Genomic DNA, 20372 nt, shown 5'->3' with positions numbered 1-20372 from the left:
ATAGGGTTCGCCACCATCTGCTTGAGCACCAGCGTCCAGAGCAGTCAGGCTTTACACCAAAGAGGTCAACGATTGACCGTATCCTTGCACTTCGTGTCCTCACCGAACGCAGATGAGAGTTTCGGCAGGGGCTGCTTGCAGCCTATGTTGATCTCTGTAAACCGTTCGATTCAGTGAATCGGGATGTCCTCTGGAGGATTCTTGGTCTTCGTGGGGTGCCACCAAAACTGATCGATCTGATGTCTGAACTCTACTCTGGTACTGAGAGTGCTGTGAAGTGTGGTGGTACCATCTCTGACTTATTTCCAGTTGTTACTGGAGTTCGTCATGGATGTGTACTTGCCCCCACACTTTTCAGCACTTGTATGGAGTGGATTTTAGGGAGGATGTCGGAGAGATCAAGTTGCGGTGCGTCATTTGGGAATGTCAAGATCTCGGACCTTGACTTTGCAGATGATGCAGTCATCTTTGCGGAGACTTTAGACATCCTCTTGGGGGCCCTCGAGGTGCTGAATGAGGAGTCAGAGCCGTTGGGATTACGGGTTTCTTGGGTCAAAACTAAGATCCAGGCTTTCGGTGACATCTTGGATGCTGCTGTCCTGTCTGTGTCTGTTTGTGGTGAGGATGTTGAGGTCTTGGAGAGATTCACTTACCTTGGCAGTGATATTCATGTCTCTGCTGGCTGCGAGTCAGAGGTCAATAGACGTCTGGGTCGGGCCTGAGGAGTCATGGATTCACTGGATCATGGGGTGTGGCGCTGCCGGTACCTGTGCGGGAGGACGAAAGTCCGAGTCTTCAGGTCCTTGGTACTTCCAGTCTTGCTCTATGGGTGCGAGACTTGGACTCTGACCAAGGATCTGAGACGGAGACTTAATTTCTTTGGTACCAGGTCTCTTCGGAGAATCCTTGGCTATCGCTGGTCGGATTTTGTGTCCAACGAGCGGTTGCTGAGAGAGACTCGGATGAGATTTGTTACCTGCATAGTCCGTGAGCGTCAGTTGCGGCTGTATGGACATGTGGCTCGTTTTCCTGACTCTGATCCTGCTCACCAGATTCTCTCAGCGAGGGAGTCTCATGAGTGGAGGAGGCCAGTGGGTCGACCACGTGCCTCATGGTTGCAACAGGTTGACCATCATCTCAAGGAGATGGGGATGGGCCTGGCATCTGCCTGGGGGATGGCCGGGCGGAGGCCCCTGGAGTACCGGCGGAAAGTGGACGCAGCGACGTGCTGTGCTGGCACATGCTCCCATACCTGACCTGACCTGACCCCTTTCCCCCCTTATCCCCCCTTTCCCCTTTTCCCCCCTTTTTCTTTCTTCTTTTTCCCTTTTTTCCCACCCTTTCCCCCCTTCCCCCCTTTTCCCCTTTTTCTCCTTTTGCCCCTTTTCCCCCTTTTTTTTTTCTTTTTTCCTTTTCTTTCTTTTTATTTCTCTTTCTTTCTCTTTCTTTCTTTTCTTTTTCTTTCTTTTTCTTTTTCTTTCTTTTTCTTTTTCTTTCTTTTTCTTTTTCTTCTTTTCTTTTTTGTTTGTTTCTTTTTCTTTCTTTTTCTTTTTCTTTCTTTCTTTTTCTTCTTTTCTTTTTGTTTGTTTCTTTTTCTTTCTTTTTCTTTTTCTTTCTTTCTTTTTCTCTTTTTCTTTTTTGTTTGTTTCTTTGTCTTTCTTTATTTTTCTTTTTCTGTCTTTTTCTTCTTTTTTTTCTTTCCTATTTTTTTATTTTTCCTCCCCCCACTTTTTCCCATTTACGGATGCTTTCTGATGTTTCTGTGATTTTTTTTCCTGGTGTATCAGCTTTGAAATCCATCAGCATAAAATTCCCGTGCTTCCCCATTGTCTCAGGTCGCTCACCTGCAATTTTTTTCCACTTATTTTGTCTTCATTTATTTATATTTATAGTTATGGATGTTGTCTGACGATTCTTGGATGTCTCCCAGTGTACTGGCTTAGATATCCATCAGCACACAAAATTTCACCCAGAAGGTCCCGATCTTTAATATCAATCAGCGGTGAGAAAGAGCTTTGTATATTGAATGTATAAAATGGTTGTGTGTGTGCTTGCTTCTAAGCTTCGTTATGTTATCTAACCCACGGAGGTTATGTTTTCACCCCTGTTTGTCTGTCTGTCTGAGCAGGTTGTTGAGGGAGCCGGACAAAAATTGACAGACAGGTTTGGTGTGTGACAAGGACAAATTGATTCAATTTTGGCGAGGATCTGAATCCGGATCCGAGAATTTCTGAATTTTAAATGATTCTTCACCATTGAAAGATGGAGCCGAAAAGGATACACAGCGCCCCACCAATAATGCCACATTTAGATGAATTACTAATTGTGTAGAAACAATTCTCCAGGTGAAAAGCATCACCATAACATGATGCTGCCACCACCATGCTTGACAGTAGGGATGGTATTGACTGGGTGATGTGCAGTGTTCGGCTTGCGCCAGATGTTACGCTTTGAATTTAGACCAAAAAGTTCAAGTTTTTGTCTCATCTGACCACAAAACCTTTCTCCACATGCCTGCAATATTATATCATCAAGCTGCTTTTTCACAAACTCCATACTAACTTTTAGATGCGTCTTTTTCAGTAATGGCTTCTTTCTTGCTACCTGTCCATGGAGGCCAGCTTTGTGAAGGCAGCGGGATATTGTTGATTGATGAATACTGACCACCATCTTGCACATGGAGCCTTGCAGATCTTTCCGTCATTGTTGGATTTACAGTGACATCCCAAACCAGCTTCCTGCTTGCCTGGCTGCTGAGTTTTGATGGGTGACCTGATCTGGGTGGTACGATACGTCTTCCACTTGTTAATGATGTATTTCACCATACTCAAAGGGATAATTAGTGTCTTTGAAATCTTCTTGTAACCCTCTCCTGAGCGGTGCTTCTGTACCACTTCATGTCTGACTTCTTTGGGAAGTTCCTTGGTCTTCATGTTTGCCTTGTTGGTTCGCCAAGTGAGTTACACCTTAAAACTGTTTTGATAAGTGAAGGAGCTTAAATTTTCAGTTAAACCACTGATTACATACAGGTGAAACCTATTACACTTTTTTTTTAACCTTTCAACAGATAATTTGCTCCTGAAATTATTTCGGGTTAATTTGGCAAAGAGTTTGAGTACTTATCCAACTGAGAATCATCTGATTTTCTCAGTTAATAGAACTTATTCACATTTTATCTACAATTTGTTTTTAGCTTTATCACTTTGGAGTAGTTTGTGAAGACTATTTATTAAGCTTGATTTAAAAGTATCATAAAATAGGCTCAGGTTGCATCAAACTTTGGAGTGGGTGAATACTTTTTCAGGCCGCTGTATGTGCATTTCCAAGTGCTGTTCTCGTTATGGAGGATATGATAGGATCTCAAATGTACACAAGCAAGTGCAACCACCAAACCTCTTCAAATGTTGTCATACTCCACTCTAGGTCCTGTTATTACTATCTCCGAAACTAGGCAAGCTTTTTGAATTCTTTTTGCGGGAATTGAACGGGGCATTAGCAGAGATGAATTACCGCACATATTATACATCACTATAACGTCATATCAATTTTTATGACGTCATCCCTATTTTTTGACATTTTTTGTTTCACAACACAGAGTTTTCATCGGATCTTCGTGAAACTTGCCATGTATATGCAGAAAACCCACACACAGGCAGGAACCACCTCTGATTTTGGAAATTCTTCCTAGAAAAAAAGTTGACGTCATAATATTGCCGCTAACGGAAATCGTCTATACCATTATCTCTGAAACTAGGCAAGCTGTTTGAATTTTGTTTGCGGGAATTAAGCCGGGCATTAGCACAGATAATTGATTGCAAACCTGATGCATCACAATGACGTCATATTTGTTTTTATGACGTCATCATTAAGAGGACGAAGATCTTGCTCATTTGAGCTTGTTGTGATTCTGAGGTATTTTGACCCATCATTCCTGTGCCAAATGCACATCCCAAGATTCCCACCTAATTTAAGAGTGCAAGGAATTCTATCAGGTTGCTTAAACACTTTGCTGTACTCATTTTGTGCACACGTGACAGGCAGCCTTTGTCCACACTTGAAGGATGGCATGCTCTGAGATGTAGAATCCCTTCCCCTTGCTGAAAGAACACCAGAACAAAAGGTTTTGATGGATTTCGAGCACATCAGGTAACTAATTCAAAGTACACTACCAATTGAGCAATCCTGCCATCACTAGTCTATCTCTATCTTTCAGACATGGTGTTCATCAGAGGGTGAAAGCTTCCTGAGAGAACAGCTGAGAGAAGGCGATCATCGACCAGCGCACGTCAAAGTTCTCGGCACTCTGTCCAACTCCCAAGGGTTTGTGTCGAACCTTGACTCTATCTTGGCATTGCATTTTTATCCTCTCACCTTGTTCTTCCATGAGCTGATATTTTGTAAAAACAGTCTTAGAAGCTGTGAGTTATCCTGCATCTTCAACTTAAACTCCCTATTTGAGCACACTGGTTATTTCAGCATTGTCTCTTCCTTGGTGAGTGTCCTGTCATTGCAGGTTTGTGTGGTGAATCATATTCAGGTACATGCAGTGAATTATGTTCAGATACGTGCAGTGAATTATGGTCAGGTAGGTCAGGTACGTGCTGTCAATCATGTTCAGGTACGTGCAGTGAATCGTGGTCGGGTAGGTGCCGTGAATCATGGTCGGGTACGTGCAGACAACCGTGGTCGGGTACGTTCCGTGAATCTTGGTCGGGTACGTGTCATGAGTCATGGTCGGGTACGTGCCGTGAGTCATGGTCGGGTATGTGTCGTGAGTCATGGTTGGGTACGTGCCGTGAATCGTGGTCTGGTACGTGCAGTGCGTCATGATCGGGTACGTGCTGTGAATCATGGTCAGGTACGTGCCGTGAGTCATGATCGGGTACGTGCCGTGAGTCATGATCGGGTACGTGCCGTGAATCGAGGTCAGGTACGTGCCGTGAATTATGGTCAGGTACGTACCTGAGTCATGGTCAGGTACGTGCCGTGAATCATGGTCAGGTACGTGCCGTGAATCTTGGTCGGGTAGGTGCCGTGAATCGTGGTCTGGTACGTGCAGTGAGTCATGATTGGGTACGTGCCATGAATCATGGTCAGGTACGTGCCGTGAATCATGGTGGGGTACGTGCCGTGAGTCATGATCGGGTACGTGCCGTGAGTCATGGTCGGGTACGTGCCGTGAATCATGGTTGGGTACGTGCCGTGAATCGTGGTCTGGTACGTGCAGTGCGTCATGATCGGGTACGTGCCGTGAGTCATGGTCGGGTACGTGCCGTGAATCGTGGTGGGGTACGTGCCGTGAGTCATGATCGGGTACGTGCCGTGAATCAAGGTCAGGTACGTGCCGTGAATCATGGTCAGGTATGTGCCGTGAATTATGGTCAGGTACGTACCTGAGTCATGGTCAGGTACGTACCTGAGTCATGGTCAGGTACGTGCCGTGAATCATGGTCAGGTACGTGCCGTGAATCTTGGTCGGGTACGTGCCGTGAATCGTGGTCTGGTACGTGCAGTGAGTCATGATTGGGTACGTGCCATGAATCATGGTCAGGTACGTGCCGTGAATCATGGTGGGGTACGTGCCGTGAGTCATGATCGGGTACGTACCGTGAATCATGGTCGGGTACGTGCCGTGAATCGTGGTCTCATCGCTGCCTCTGGCATTGAGCGTGCTTTTCTCTTCAGCCTTGCATTTAATGTCATTTTTCGCATCACCCTAACCCACATTAAGTCCTCGACTTCAGCTAATACAAAACATCTGTTTGAGAAGGATTAGCAATTATTTATTTTTATGGACAGGACCCAGTCATTGAATTTTCAGAGGTATGGGACATCGCCACACTTGAAGGGGGATGCTGGTGGACCTCATGCACCTTGCAGATACCTGCGGGGAACAAAGCACGGAAAGGGCAGTGGGTACAAGACCAGAAAGGAGGCGGAAGAGGACAAAGAGATCACCGACCTGTCTGCGATGGCAAAGTGATAGGCCCATAGACTCAGTTTCATCAAGAGAGATTCCAATGATCTTGAAGACCTTGGTTTCCACGTCATCAAGCTGTTTTTAATCTCTTCATGATTTCTGAGCTCGGAATTCTTTCTTTCACAGAAAATCATCCATTCATCCATCATATCATCTCTTCTGTTGGTTCACGAGTCAGTAAGTGACCACTATAATCGTTATGGGTGTGTGTCCGGCTGTTGGGTAGTCGATCGAGTCGAAAAAAAAATTTCAATACATTTTTTTTCGATTAAAATTATTTTTTTTGATCTACCCTTATTTGTTGATCGTGGTGTCGGTCTGTCCTTGTGTGTGTGTTTGTCGGGGGTTTTTGACCCCCTTGCAGTTTTTCGATTTTTATGAAATTTGGGTGGTAGGACCAGTTTATGACCTCATTGTGCCACTTAGGTACTGGATGCTAATTCCCCTTTGGTTGCCTAGCAACGGGACTTTGCAATTTTTGAAAAATCTCTCTCTCCCCCTCCCTCTCCCCCTCCCTCTCCCCCTCTCTCTCTCTCGAAGTTAAATTGACTGTGGCAAGATGGCATAGCAGGGAAACAATTGGGCACAACCCACAAAAGGAATACTAAACCAGGAAAGAAAGAACAAGAGAGAGAGAAGGAGAGGAAACACTGAAACCAGAAACTAAGAGGGTTGGGTTTGGAAAGGTTAATGGAGGTAAGAAAGACCATGGGAGATGATGCTCGATAACATGAGGTGGTGATTCCCTGCCTGCTTGGAGCCCCAGAGGGAAGAGTGAGATGGAACAGTCTCAGGAAGGCAGTTCCAAAGATGATTGAAGCGATGAATAAAAGAGTTGTGATGTGCATTCAGCCTGGATTTTGGAAATTTAACCAGTTGGGGCCTACGAGAAGAACACATACATCCTGGAGTTGCTGGGGAGGGTTAGAGAGAGAGAGAGAGAAAGAGAGAGAGAGAGAAAGAGAAAGAGAAAGAGAAAGAAAAAGAGAAAGAGAAAGAGAAAGAGAAAGAGAAAGAGAAAGAGAAAGAGAAAGAGAAAGAGAAAGAGAAAGAGAAAAAGAAAGAGAAAGAGAAAGAGAACACAGAGAGAACACAGAGAGAACACAGAGAGAACACAGAGAGAACACAGAGAGAACACACAGAGAGAACACACAGAGAGAACACACAGAGAGAAAACACAGAGAGAAAACACAGAGAGAAAAACACAGAGAGAAAACACAGAGAGAAAACACAGAGAGAAAACACAGAGAGAAAAACACAGAGAGAAAAACACAGAGAGAAAAACACAGACAGAAAAACACACACAGAAAAAAACAGAGAGAAAAACACAGAGAGAAAAACACAGAAAGAAAAACACAGAGAGAAAACACAGAGAGAAAACACAGAGAGAAAACACAGAGAGAAAACACAGAGAGAAAACACAGAGAGAAAACACAGAGAGAAAACACAGAGAGAAAACACAGAGAGAAAACACAGAGAGAAAACACAGAGAGAAAACACAGAGAGAAAACACACAGAGAAAACACACAGAGAAAACACACAGAGAAAACACACAGAGAAAACACACAGAGAAAACACACAGAGAAAACACACAGAGAAAACACACAGAGAAAACACACAGAGAAAACACACAGAGAAAACACACAGAGAAAACACACATAGAAAACACACAGAGTAAACACACAGATAAAACACACAGAGAAATCACACAGAGAAAACACTCAAAGAAAATAAACAGAGAAAACACACAGAGAAAACACACAGAGAAAACACACAGAGAAAACAGAGAGAACACAGAGAAAACACAGAAAACAGAGAAAACACAGAAAACAGAGAAAACACAGAAAACAGAGAGAAAACAGAGAGAAAACACAGAGAGAAAACACAGAGAGAAAACACAGAGAGAAAACAGACCACTGACCTACCTGTTATGTGAAAGCAACAGACGTTGTTCTTCAGCCTCATCACGGCAGATTCCAATGAATTTGAGAGCATCAGATAGAACAGAATTTGAGAGAGCCAGATACGATGCTGGAGCGCTAGCCCACACCAGAGAGCAGTGCTCCATTTAGCTATGGACAAAGGCCTTGTATATTGTGAGTAGGTATGATTTTTCCAAAGAAAAAATTTGATTGCAAGTGGATGCCTCGTCTGTGGCTGGCTTTGGAGGCCACCTTTGATATGTGACAACAGCTTGGAAAAGTCAAGACTAATGCTGAGGCTGAGCAGCCCAAGAGATAAAACCTCTGAGGCCAAGAAGTTGTTCCCAAAATACCAGTTGTCCCACTGCACCTCTTGTAACCCCATCTTTTATTCTGCGGAACATTAATTGACATGATTGACAGATCCGGCTTTAACATGCAGAATGTTTATGTTGAATTCATTCCAGACAAGACTTTCTTATATCTTGCATGAAGACAAGACTTGTCTTGCCACGGCCCCTTCAGATTAAAGCAGGTAAACATGGTGCAGTGTCTTCCTCTTGATTATCCAGGATGTAAGCTTGAATGAATCATGTTCAGGTACGTGCGGTGAATCGTGTTCCGTTATAATTGAGTCGATGGAAAGGTGAATGCGGTGAATCACCACTGAGCTGCCTAGCTTGGGTTTGAATGCCAACTCAGCTGTAAACTGTCCTCCTTGTGTTTCACAACCAGGACGAAGCATCAAGTGTGCACCTTCTCTCGGACAGATGTTAAGCTGGGTGTCCTACTTGCTAGCATTAGTTGGTGGATGTAAAAGACCCCACCATGTCTTTCACGAAGAGAAGGTAGGTGCACGGTATCACCAACACCTTGATCAAATTCCTGCCATAAATTGCAGGTAACAACTGGTCTAATTAAATATGCTTTGTTTACTCCTTCACACCAAGTTATACTGCTTGATATCTCAGAATGCAGTTATTATGTGAACAGCAGCTCCTTCACTACGAACACATTCATGCACCCAGGTGTTCGCATGTCATGTGAAAACAGCTATTTATGAAGGGCAACCATAACAAAAATATAGTACTATAGTACTATATGATGAGGCCCGGTGAAAGCAGATTCAGTTTCTAACCCTTACCTGCTTTGGTGACAACAGTTTTTCTTTCTCCAACCTTTGATTTTTGCAGTTGAACAAACAAAAACCCCCAAAAAACGAAATTTAAAGTTTATTTTATGACACGCAACAGGGCAAATAATTCTTTAGATCCACAAAGTTTTGCCGTCACCGAAGATCCTAGAAGATTCCAATGGAACGTTCAGTTTGTGAATCACCGCAGATCGGCCATGATTTAACAGTTGTGTTCTGCTCTCAAAATATCTCAAAGCTTGCAGCTTTGGGTTAAAGTTCAGGCCTTAACTCTCAGCGTGTGTGAGATGCCGGGTGTCAATGTCGGCATGCCACACGAAACAAACTTGCAAACTTTCTCTTTCATCGACATTCGTTATGGGATATTTACCTTTCATAATATGAGTTGTACAAACATGAAGCTGCCCGAAAACTGCGACATGGGCCAATCGTTAGCATTACCTCCAAAAGGGAATACCATCACATTACTGGATTCGACAAAAAAGATAAAATGTTTAAAAAAAAATCAGATGTCAAGCAAAATGAAGTACATACAGTATTAAGTTTTAAAAAGGAAGAATGAATGCAATTAATCACTCAACTTTATATATCGATACCGGGAGGTCAAACCCAGACTATACAGAGTCAAAGGTGAACATGCTATCAATGGTGGTATCCTACTGTCCACATTGTGCCCACACAATGGCTAAATACCCTGGTTGAGCTTACCTGGTATAATTAGCACTACCTGTAAGAGGTGTGGGGTGCAGAGGTGTCTATATGCCACATGCTTGTTGGGCCAAATGTACATTTCCTTTATTTAATATCCCTCTTCCTATATGTCTGCTGAGGGTTGCCTACAAATTGCTCATTCATCCTCCTCTTAGCTCCTTTTACGTGGACGGTGTACGAGCTCATTGTACGAGTTTTGCACGCATGTGGACTCAAAGATTAACATATTACCATCAAGCTTTTTCATGTCAAACCGAATTACTCCAGCATGATGAGCCAACACTTCATACAAACTCGTTTGATATTAAAAAAAAAAAAACATGGATGGAAGGTATTTTCCAGAAAACATGGATTCTGATCACAGCACTGACCGACAAAATGCACATGATCTCTAAACTTAATGCTCTTGATTTACTTTGTCAATGCTTCCCAATTGCTGTGAAATCCCAACCGAAATAAGATAAGAATTACAAGAAAACAATCAAGAACTGTCAGGACCTTCTTTTTTTTTTGCCCTTCCTTTTTAAGAGCGATAATGTCACGTGATGAGTTCATCCAAAGGGTGGATTAAATTCACGGATTTCATTCATTTGTGCAGATAGATTTTGTACAGTATTTTCTTTTTACAATCATGATGTTCAAAGTTTTTTTTGTTTGTTTTTTTGTAACAACTCAATTTAATCATGTTTCATTGTAATGTTAAACTAATTAATGTACATAATACCCCCTAGAGATGAACCTCGTTGCTTAAAAAAAACTTAAAAACAACATTCTGTTGAACAATAATGTTTACTTTGTAAGTTCTCGTATGTACGTGTGCGAGCAGAAATCAAAGCTTTTCTCCAGGCAAAGGCACCAAATCCACGTAGACCTCGGATCCGAAATCAGCAAGGTTCACGTATTGCTGGAAGGAATGAAACGGACAAGCGTCAGGGGAAATAAAGCAATCGATGCAGATGAAAATTTTCACAAGAGCTGAAATGCACTGATTTTTTTTGCACGCTTTGAAAACTCGAATCCGGTGCACCAGGAAGCAAGGCAGCACAAGTTGTGGCTACGTCCTACCTTGTTAGCCTGGTGCAGATATGATAGTCTTTGCCACAGTTGAGCGAACGTTGGTCGATGCTCTGGTTCTGGTTCCCAGCATGCCAGCATGAGGTCGTACCTGAGAAAAAAAAAATATATATATATATATACAAACGTTATTTTTGACAGACGTTTCAACAGCCACTTTTCCCGAAACGAGTTGTGGTGGTGTTTCTGTTCTTCAAAAATTGTATTCCTCACTCTCCATTGTCCACGTTAAACCGTTTGAGCTCTCTGGGTGTGCAAAAATCTCTGCAACCACCTAATGTTTGTCTGTGAGGTGTACCGTCCACCCGACGACGATGATCCATGTCCTCCCAGCTGCAGGACCTGGAAATGAAGAACTTTGCATCCAAACATAACATGCCTGTTCCTCATCTTCCACTGTCAGCTCCTCAGATCATTAAAAAAAAAATCATCTCTGTCTATTGTTCGAGAGAGACCCCAATGCCGCAGAATATGAGTGTTTGCACAGGCTTACTGGCAGGAAATGCAATCCTGCCCTTTCACAAAATGATTAGCAGGCTACCATCTCCACAACATCTGATGTGTTGCGATTACGTCTGGGAAAACTGTCACTTAAGCTTACCCACTGATGCACCAGTTCATCCCATCCCGTGAGTTGCTGTCCTATCCATATTATCTTCCCCAGTACACTGAATCCTGGGAGGGAGGCAGTTGCAGTCAAAAGCCTTGTTTTCTCAACATGGAAGGCGAATCCGACTGAGCGCAACTTCAGCCGACCCTGCACGGTTCGCAACAAGCGTGTGTTTAACATGACGAAAACCAGAAAAGACCATCTTACTATCTCAAGTCTGAACTCTCCAACCTTCCTCAAAATCTTTGGGAAGCTTTCTCTGGTGTGTGCTGCCACTCCATCCTGCTGCTCACCTCTGATGGCCTAGATATTTCCTCATGTACCTAACCCATCCCACCCGGTCTGCACTTTACCCCCTTGTATCCACTGCCTTCTCGCCACACTGTGTCTTTCACACCTGAGAAGGTAGAAAAAGTTCTGTCCAGCCTCGACTGCTCATTAGTGATGGGTCCAGATGACAGCGGTGCCCATGGACTCAAATTCTGAACTGCAGTTCTTGCTTCTCCTTTATTTGCTTTCTTCAACTGGTTTTTCTATTCTGGCCATTTCCCATCTGCCTGTAAGTCAACCAAAATCATTCCCATTCACAAGAAGAGGGATCCTTTCATTGAAAGGCAAGTAAGCTTCCTTCCATTTGTAAGCAAAGTCATGGAATTCATCATTACCTCCACCACCAAAGGTGGACGGACGTTATGCTTTCACTACTGTGTTGTCCGTCTGTCAAAAGGTTATAAGACAGATTCGGACAAAACTTGGTGACAGGTTGGGTATGTGACGAGGATGAATTGATTCGATTTTTCTTGAAGATCCAGATCCGACAATTTTTTTTATTAATTCTTCACCATTGAGTAATGGGGCCAAAAACGACATACAGCATAATATTTTTTAAGTCTGAACTCTAAAAGTTGTGGATGGATTATGACAACACTTGGTGGATAAGTTGGGTAGGTGACAAGAACAAGCTAGTTAGATTTTGGTCTGTGACAGTCGGTGGGATACAAAATGTAAACTGTTCAGCCTGGTGGCGGAATGCACTCTACCGAGTGCCATTCTAGTTGTTGCTGTTGTCAGGTCAATCGTGTTCTTAAAGTCTGATCTTTGACCATCAGTTTGGATTCCATCCTGGTCAGTCAACTATGCGCATGCTGCTGCTTCTCTCGGAAAAAGAGGCCATAAATCTCAAATAAGAGCTCCTTCTGCTGGGTTATGTATCGGACATTTGACGCAATCAAAAATCCCAAATGACTTCTCAACCTCGCTGCCTCCAGCATACAGGTCAGGTCAGGTATGGGAGCATGCGCCGTTGCAGCACGTCGCTGCGTCCACTTTCCGTCGGTACTCCAGGGGCCTCCGTCTGGCCATCCCCCAGGCAGATCAATGGTCCATCTCCATCTCCTAGCATGCAAGGGAACCTTTATTCCTCGCTCGATGACTTCCTCTTCTCATGCATTCAATGGAACCCTCTCTCAGGGTCGCCTTGAGTGCTTCAAGGCACTATCTTGGGCAAATGGCTCTGCATTCTGTTGTGCAGTATCCTCAGCCGATGACAGGCAGGTGGCAGCATTGCGACTCCTTGGTCGTCTTCGATGCTGGTCTGATAAATGGAACATGTCTTTCAATGCTGGAAAATCTCCGTCTCACCCTGTCATTCTGGAGGGATTGTGAAACAAACCCACCCATCTATTTCCATGGTCATCTACTGGAGGATGTTCATTGTCTTGAACTTCAAGGCATCATACTCATCCATGACTCCTCCTGCCTGGGTCGACCATAAGCAAAGCTGGCAGTAGACTGAGCATCCTCGATCATTCAAAGTAATTACTGTACATCAGAAGCACTCACAGCTACAAGGATTTTTATTGTAGCCCAATAAAGAATTGCCCTCTCCAATGGGTACTCCCCCCCCCCACCCCAGCATTACATCTGTCTCTTCGAGATACAATGTCATCTAAAGCTCTCAATATTATTTCCATCGCCCATGATGAGGAAGAAAAACAACGCCTGTTGCTCTCGCATTCCAGACATGGCTGTAGTTGTCGTCTTTTTTTTTTATATCTCCCTGCACTTCCTCAGCTTTACAACTCTCCATACCTCGTCAAGAAGATGCACATTCTTCCAGTATCCCACTCCTGGTGACACTCCCAAAATCCAATTTTGTTGTTCAACCCTCACCCTTTTGTTCCTGTTTTTTTTCCCAGTTGTCGAGCTGTTTTGTTCAATCGCACCCTTCCCTCCACTGCTTAATGCAAGTGCAATGCAACACCATCTTACATCATCCCCATGATCTTTCGTATGCATACAAACAGGTATCATGCTTATTGTGAAATGTAATTGACGTTTTTTGTCACCATGATCCTCATTTGTCTGTACACTGAGAATCTGTCTGTAACAAACACTGAAAATAGTAATTGACATTAACGTTGCACAACAGTAGGTAGTACTCAAGATCACATGGCAATGAATCCACATTCCTTGTACTTCTACTCACATGGCCTTGCTGCAGTGTGATGGACAAGGCATGCGGTAACCACACAGTAGGCGGGATGCCAACACTTGATGCGATGCTATTTCTTGGTAAGGTGTGTATGCTGCAGTGGAAAGGACAGCATATATGACATAAGTGACATTCAGCCACAGATAATGTGTTGAAGGTGAATAAATTGAAGCTTGGTTTGAATGAAGTCCCAGAGTAGTTTGAATGGGGTTTAAGTCTGTACTCTGGGGATGGCGACTACAGACTTTCAAATTTGTTATCCTCAAGACAATTTATAACAGATACAGTAGCAAGGTGCATTGTCCAGTTGGTCAACACCAAGCACAGACCAGTCCTGCCATTACATGCTAATAACGTGTGTAATGATTCATTGCTCCATATTTAGTATTTTCTGCAACTTTTCAATCTATAATTTTTAACGTTACACAAGCACGATGATTAAAGATCCAGGTTTTGCATTCAGACTTGTAACTCTGCCTGGTAGTGAAACAAAATTTAAAATCATTCCAAGCAGGAAACTTACTCTTTTTGAGAATGGTATAAAGGACACAAACAACAGGCACGAAGAACTAATGTAACGTGTTCGACAGGGTGGTGTAATAAACACTGGGGGAAATGGCAGTAAAACCCAGAATTAATTTCTAGATTGTCTGGAATATAAATTCCAGATTAAATTTAAATTCCAGATAAGGTATTGTCATTGTGCACCGTCTGTCCGTCTGTTCATCCGTCCATCTCCTTTTTCGACTTCTCCAGCCAAACCATTGGGCCGATCCGACTGAAATTTGGGAGCAAGGTTCCGCTCCTGACTGGTAACGGGGATCGCAAAGCTTGTTCTGGTCACGTGACGAAGTCAGTCAAAATGGCTGACTTAGTAAATTTCTTCAAAAATCTTCTTTTCCAGACCCACCAGTCATGGAGGTCATGCTGATCATGTAACCAGAAGGGTATCAAAATGGCCGACTTGGTCAACGTTTGGGGGAAATCGCATTTATTTCCTTTTTTAAATCTTCTTCTACAGACCCACCAGTCAAAATGCGACCAAATGTGGTTTACAACATCAGGCCAGTGCCCAGATAAGCTACAGATCCAGTGGTCCTATCTTTATATATCTTTTCCAATCTTTATTTTATTTTAATCAAATTATATTCCTGAACACTGCATGGGGTAAGGTGTTCTGTGAACTCTCCAGTTAAAACATGTGATTTCATTGGAAAAAGCAGTTTTAATCTTCACATCAATGCCTTTATCAAAGTTATCTGGGTTTTATCTTCTATTTCAGGCCTTTGTCATTCTGACCCTTCAAGTGGTAATTTTGGATCTGGGTACAAACGGCCTGCATGGTCTTTGACAAAGACCATGCTAGACTTTCTGAGCCTTTTTTTAACTCGTCGAGATGTAGTCGACGAGCTCTTCAAACCATCACGATGTCCTTCAGTCAGTCAGGCGTTGGGTTCATTCACAATTTTTCGTTTTATTCCCTACTCCTCGGCACTAAACGGAGCATTTTGAAACTCAGCATAATGATTCATGATGATTTGTCATTGCCCAAACACTGATGGAGCCCTTTTTTTTCAATTTCCATCCAGATGATGAGATAATCAACTAAAATGTAATTACATGAATATGACGTTAATGATAATATTAGCTAATAAACTGAAAATCAACTTTATCACCGAATGCATGCACCTCGACTACGGCCGCCCTCCATTGGGAGATGAATGTCTGTTCCACTTGGGACTACTTTGTGTGTGTCTGTGTCTGTCTGGGCTGTAACTTTCAAAAAAAAAATTTGGGCTTTTGTCATCAGATTTTCAACAAAACTTTATCATGACAATATGGAGGAGACAAATTAATAATTTGGTCACAAAGGTTAACATTACATAAAATCGTCAATTTTCATCCAATTGACCTGAAATTTAAAGAATTTTCTTATTGGGTCACTGAATTGGTTCAACAATCAAAAGGTCGAAGCAGATCGTGTTTTAGATCAAAAGGTCAACGTCACATAAAATCAGCAGTTTTCATCCGATTGACGTTAAATTTGATCAGGGTTTGCATGTTGGGTCACTGAAGCCTATTGCTTTTGAGGTCAAAAGGTCAAGGTCGCCTAAAATCGTCAAAAAAATTGTGTATTTTTTTTTTTTTTAGGTGTTTTCGTCATGTTTAGCATACAGAAGAAGAAGAAGAAGAAAAAAAAAGTCCAAAAGCGGACACGGACAGGCTTTGCATTTTCAGAAACTTTCTCGTTTTTGTTTTGCATCAAACTTTGAGTTTGTTGTGTTTGTGCATTTTCCACTCCACGGTTTTCCCATCTTTTGTAAACACTGTCATATGTTTGTAAAATTCTATGTGGACTTGAAAATGTTTTAAAGCTCTACTCCAAAAATACAGTTACATATATCAAAGGATGTGGAGATTGTGACACGATGACAGCATTACGTAAAAAGTACTTTCTAATAATAATATACATAATTATATGTACTGACCAAATGTCACCAGCTCCCACAGGAAGACTCCAAATGCCCAGACATCTCCTGCATGCGTGTACTGCTGTCTTGAGAAATATTCTGGAGGGTACCATCGAAATGGGATGCTTGCCTGAATGAGAGAAATAACAGCCACATGAAGAGCCAACATGTTTTGCCTCTGAGTGATAAAAATTCACGTTATATGTTTCACAACCAACCACAGACAGGAAGTGTCTGCACACCTTCAGACATACCGGGGAATTCACTTTAGTTGCACTTGTTGCATAATGGTGCAACTTTACAAAAAACTAAAGCATTGGGAATGATGGATTGGGATTTGGGAGAATAATCAGATCAGTTGAAACTCGACGACTGTCCAATCACGAGAAGGCTTGTACATTCTCGACTAAGCATTGCACTCCCCTCCATTATATATGCATTACACTCCCCTCTATCACACATTACACTCCCCTCTATCACACATTACACTCTCCCTCTATCACACATTACACTCTCTCTCTATCACACATTACACTCTCCCTCTATCACACATTACACTATCTCTATCACACATTACACTCCCCTCTACCACACATTACACTCTCGCTCTATCACGCCTTACATTTCCGGATATCATGCATTACACTGTCCCTCTATCACGCCTTACACTTCCCTCTATCACACATTATACTCCCCTCTATCACACATTACACTCCCCTCTATTACACATTACACTCCCCTCTATTACACATTACACTCGCCTCTATTACACATTACACTCCCCTCTATCACGCCTTACATTTCCCTATATCATGCATTAATTACACTGTCCCTCTATCACGCCTTACACTCCCCTCTATCACACCATACACTCACCTCTATCACACATTACACTCTCTCTATCACACATTACACTCTCCCTCTGTCACACATTACACTATCTCTATCACACATTACACTCCCCTCTATCACACCATACACTCCCCTCTATCACACCATACTCACCTCTATCACACATTACACTCTCCTCTATCACGTCTTACATTTCCGGATATCATGCATTACACTGTCCCTCTATCACGCCTTACACTCCCCTCTATCACACATTACACTCCCCTCTATCACACATTACACTCCCCTCTATCACACATTACACTCTCCCTCTATCACACCATACACTCCCCTCTATCACACCATACTCACCTCTATCACACATTACACTCCCCTCTATCACGCCTTACATTTCCCTATATCATGCATTACACTGTCCCTCTATCACGCCTTACACTCCCTAGATCACACATTACACTCCCCTCTATCACGCTTTACACTTCCCTCAATCACACATTACACTCCCCTCTATCATGCCTTACACTTCCCTATATCACACCGTACACTCCCCTCTACCACGCATTACACTTCCATCTATCACGCATTACACTCCCCTCTATCACACATCACAATTCCCTCTATCACACATTACAATTCCCTCTATCACGCATTACACTTCCCTCCATCACACATTACACTTCCCTCTATCACGCATTACACTTCCCTCCATCACACATTACACTTCCCTCCATCACGCATTACACTTCCCTCCATCACGCATTACACTTCCCTCTATCACGCATTACACTCCCCTCTATCACGCATTACACTCCCCTCTATCACACATTACAATTCCCTCTATCACGCATTACACTTCCATCTATCACGCATTACACTCCCCTCTATCACGCATTACACTTCCCTCTATCATGCATTACACTCCCCTCTATCACACATTACACTCCCCTCTATCACACCATACACTCCCCTCTATCACACCATACACTCACCTCTATCACACATTACACTCCCCTCTATCACGTCTTACATTTCCCTATATCATGCATTACACTGTCCCTCTATCACGCCTTACACTCCCCTAGATCACACATTACACTCCCCTCTATCACGCTTTACACTTCCCTCAATCACACATTACACTCCCCTCTATCATGCCTTACACTTCCCTATATCACACCGTACACTCCCCTCTACCACGCATTACACTTCCATCTATCACGCATTACACTCCCCTCTATCACACATCACAATTCCCTCTATCACACATTACAATTCCCTCTATCACGCATTACACTTCCCTCCATCACACATTACACTTCCCTCTATCACGCATTACACTTCCCTCCATCACACATTACACTTCCCTCCATCACGCATTACACTTCCCTCCATCACGCATTACACTTCCCTCTATCACGCATTACACTCCCCTCTATCACGCATTACACTCCCCTCTATCACACATTACAATTCCCTCTATCACGCATTACACTTCCATCTATCACGCATTATACTTCCTTCTATCACGCATTACACTCCCCTCTATCACGCATTACACTTCCCTCTATCACACATTACACTCCCCTCTATCACGCATTACACTCCCCTCTATCACGCATTACACTCCCCTCTATCACGCATTACACTCCCCTCTATCACGCATTACACTCCCCTCTATCACGCATTACACTCCCCTCTATCACGCATTACACTCCCCTCTATCACGCATTACACTCCCCTCTATCACGCATTACAATTCCCTCTATCACGCATTACACTCCCCTCTATCACGCATTACACTCCCCTCTATCACGCATTACAATTCCCTCTATCACGCATACACTCCCCTCTATCACACATTACACTCCCCTCTTTCTTATACCGTACTCCTACCCCTTCGCTCAAGCTCACCTCATCTCAATCTCTCACATAATATTGAGCTACCACCCCTATAACCCACCTCTCAGAAATCAATTTCCCTTCGAACCCTTTTTTAAGTCAGTCATAAATACATAAACAAAAGAAATGTGAAAAGCTATTGTGTCTGACTTGTTTATCTAAAATGTGACATCACTTTACCTGTGTGCTCAATTTGTCCGATTCGCACTGATGCCGTGCCAGACCAAAGTCGCACACCTTGAATGTGTCATGTGCTCCAATCAGCACATTACGTGCAGCAACATCATGGTGTATTACCTGCACAACCAGAGTAAAGGTCAGAGCAACAATACATTAGAATTGGTGAAGTTTTTATACGTGATGTAAATGATGATTTTCTCGTTTTTTTATGTTTCCGCACCAAGGGTGGCGGAGGCATTATGTTTCCGTCCATCTGTCCGTCCGGATTTTCGTTTACGCGATAACTCGAGAAGCAAATTGTAGAATTTCATCAAACTTGGTAAAAAGGTAATGTAAGACAGGGCAATTAAGTGATTAGATTTTGGGCCAGATGTGATAAAGGTGAAGGGTCAAATGTCAAGGTCAAACTCTGAAATTTTACTGTTTACGCCCGAGCTCAAGAAATGTTGGACAGAATTTCATCAAACTTGGTACAATGGTAAAGTTAGACAGGGCAATTAACTGATTAGATTTTGGGCCAGATATGATGAAGGTGAAGGGTCAAATATGTCAAGACTCAAGTGCTTGTGTGGGAGAGCGGAGGCGTACCCCTCGACTGCGCGCAGTCGAATTACTCCAGTTTATACATGATGTCAATTTTGTCTTTAGATTGTCATTAGATCAGTGGCCAAACTTCCTTTGTCATTTGAAAGAGGAATGGTAAGGTGACCTATTACAAGTTACTCTTTGAGTAAACCGACTCGAGAGGAAATCTTACCCCATGGTTAGCAATATGAGTTAATCCGCGGGCCACACCGAGTGCTATCTCGACAAGTCTTAGACTTCCTGGAACCTTGTGACTTCCAATTGGATTTTCTACATTCCCATATAATGGACGATGTGCACGTAGGTAGTTAGCTAGGCTTCCACCCGGTGCGTACTCCATGATGGCCATAAGAGTTCCTGAAAAGAAAAGGGAAGGGATTCGTTCGAGCAAAATGAGCGTTTGTCTGATGTCAACAAATCAATCTTTAACATTTATCAGGT

General features: G+C 43.0%; 1 protein-coding gene across 3 annotated transcripts in view; it reads right to left on the bottom strand.

The window, feature by feature from the left end:
* Positions 1 to 9118: 9118 nt before the first annotated feature.
* LOC147019267 (fibroblast growth factor receptor 2-like) overlaps positions 9119 to 20372 on the bottom strand; it is a 60617-nt gene continuing 49363 nt past the window's right edge. For all 3 annotated transcript variants that reach the window (XM_085899611.1, XM_085899609.1, XM_085899610.1), the window contains exons 8-13: positions 20104 to 20288; positions 19347 to 19463; positions 16434 to 16545; positions 13939 to 14038; positions 10832 to 10931; positions 9119 to 10670 (exon numbers count right to left, since the gene is read on the bottom strand). In XM_085899611.1, the coding sequence (XP_085755737.1) occupies positions 10596 to 10670; positions 10832 to 10931; positions 13939 to 14038; positions 16434 to 16545; positions 19347 to 19463; positions 20104 to 20288 (689 nt within the window). In that variant the 3' untranslated portion in view covers positions 9119 to 10595. The remainder of the gene's footprint in view (positions 10671 to 10831; positions 10932 to 13938; positions 14039 to 16433; positions 16546 to 19346; positions 19464 to 20103; positions 20289 to 20372) is intronic.

Source organism: Eptatretus burgeri, chromosome 10 (assembly GCF_056783735.1).
Source record: "Eptatretus burgeri isolate ZD-2024b chromosome 10, Ebu_testis_v1, whole genome shotgun sequence".
Taxonomy (NCBI): domain Eukaryota; kingdom Metazoa; phylum Chordata; class Myxini; order Myxiniformes; family Myxinidae; genus Eptatretus; species Eptatretus burgeri.
This window is presented reverse-complemented; position numbering and strand designations above follow the sequence as displayed.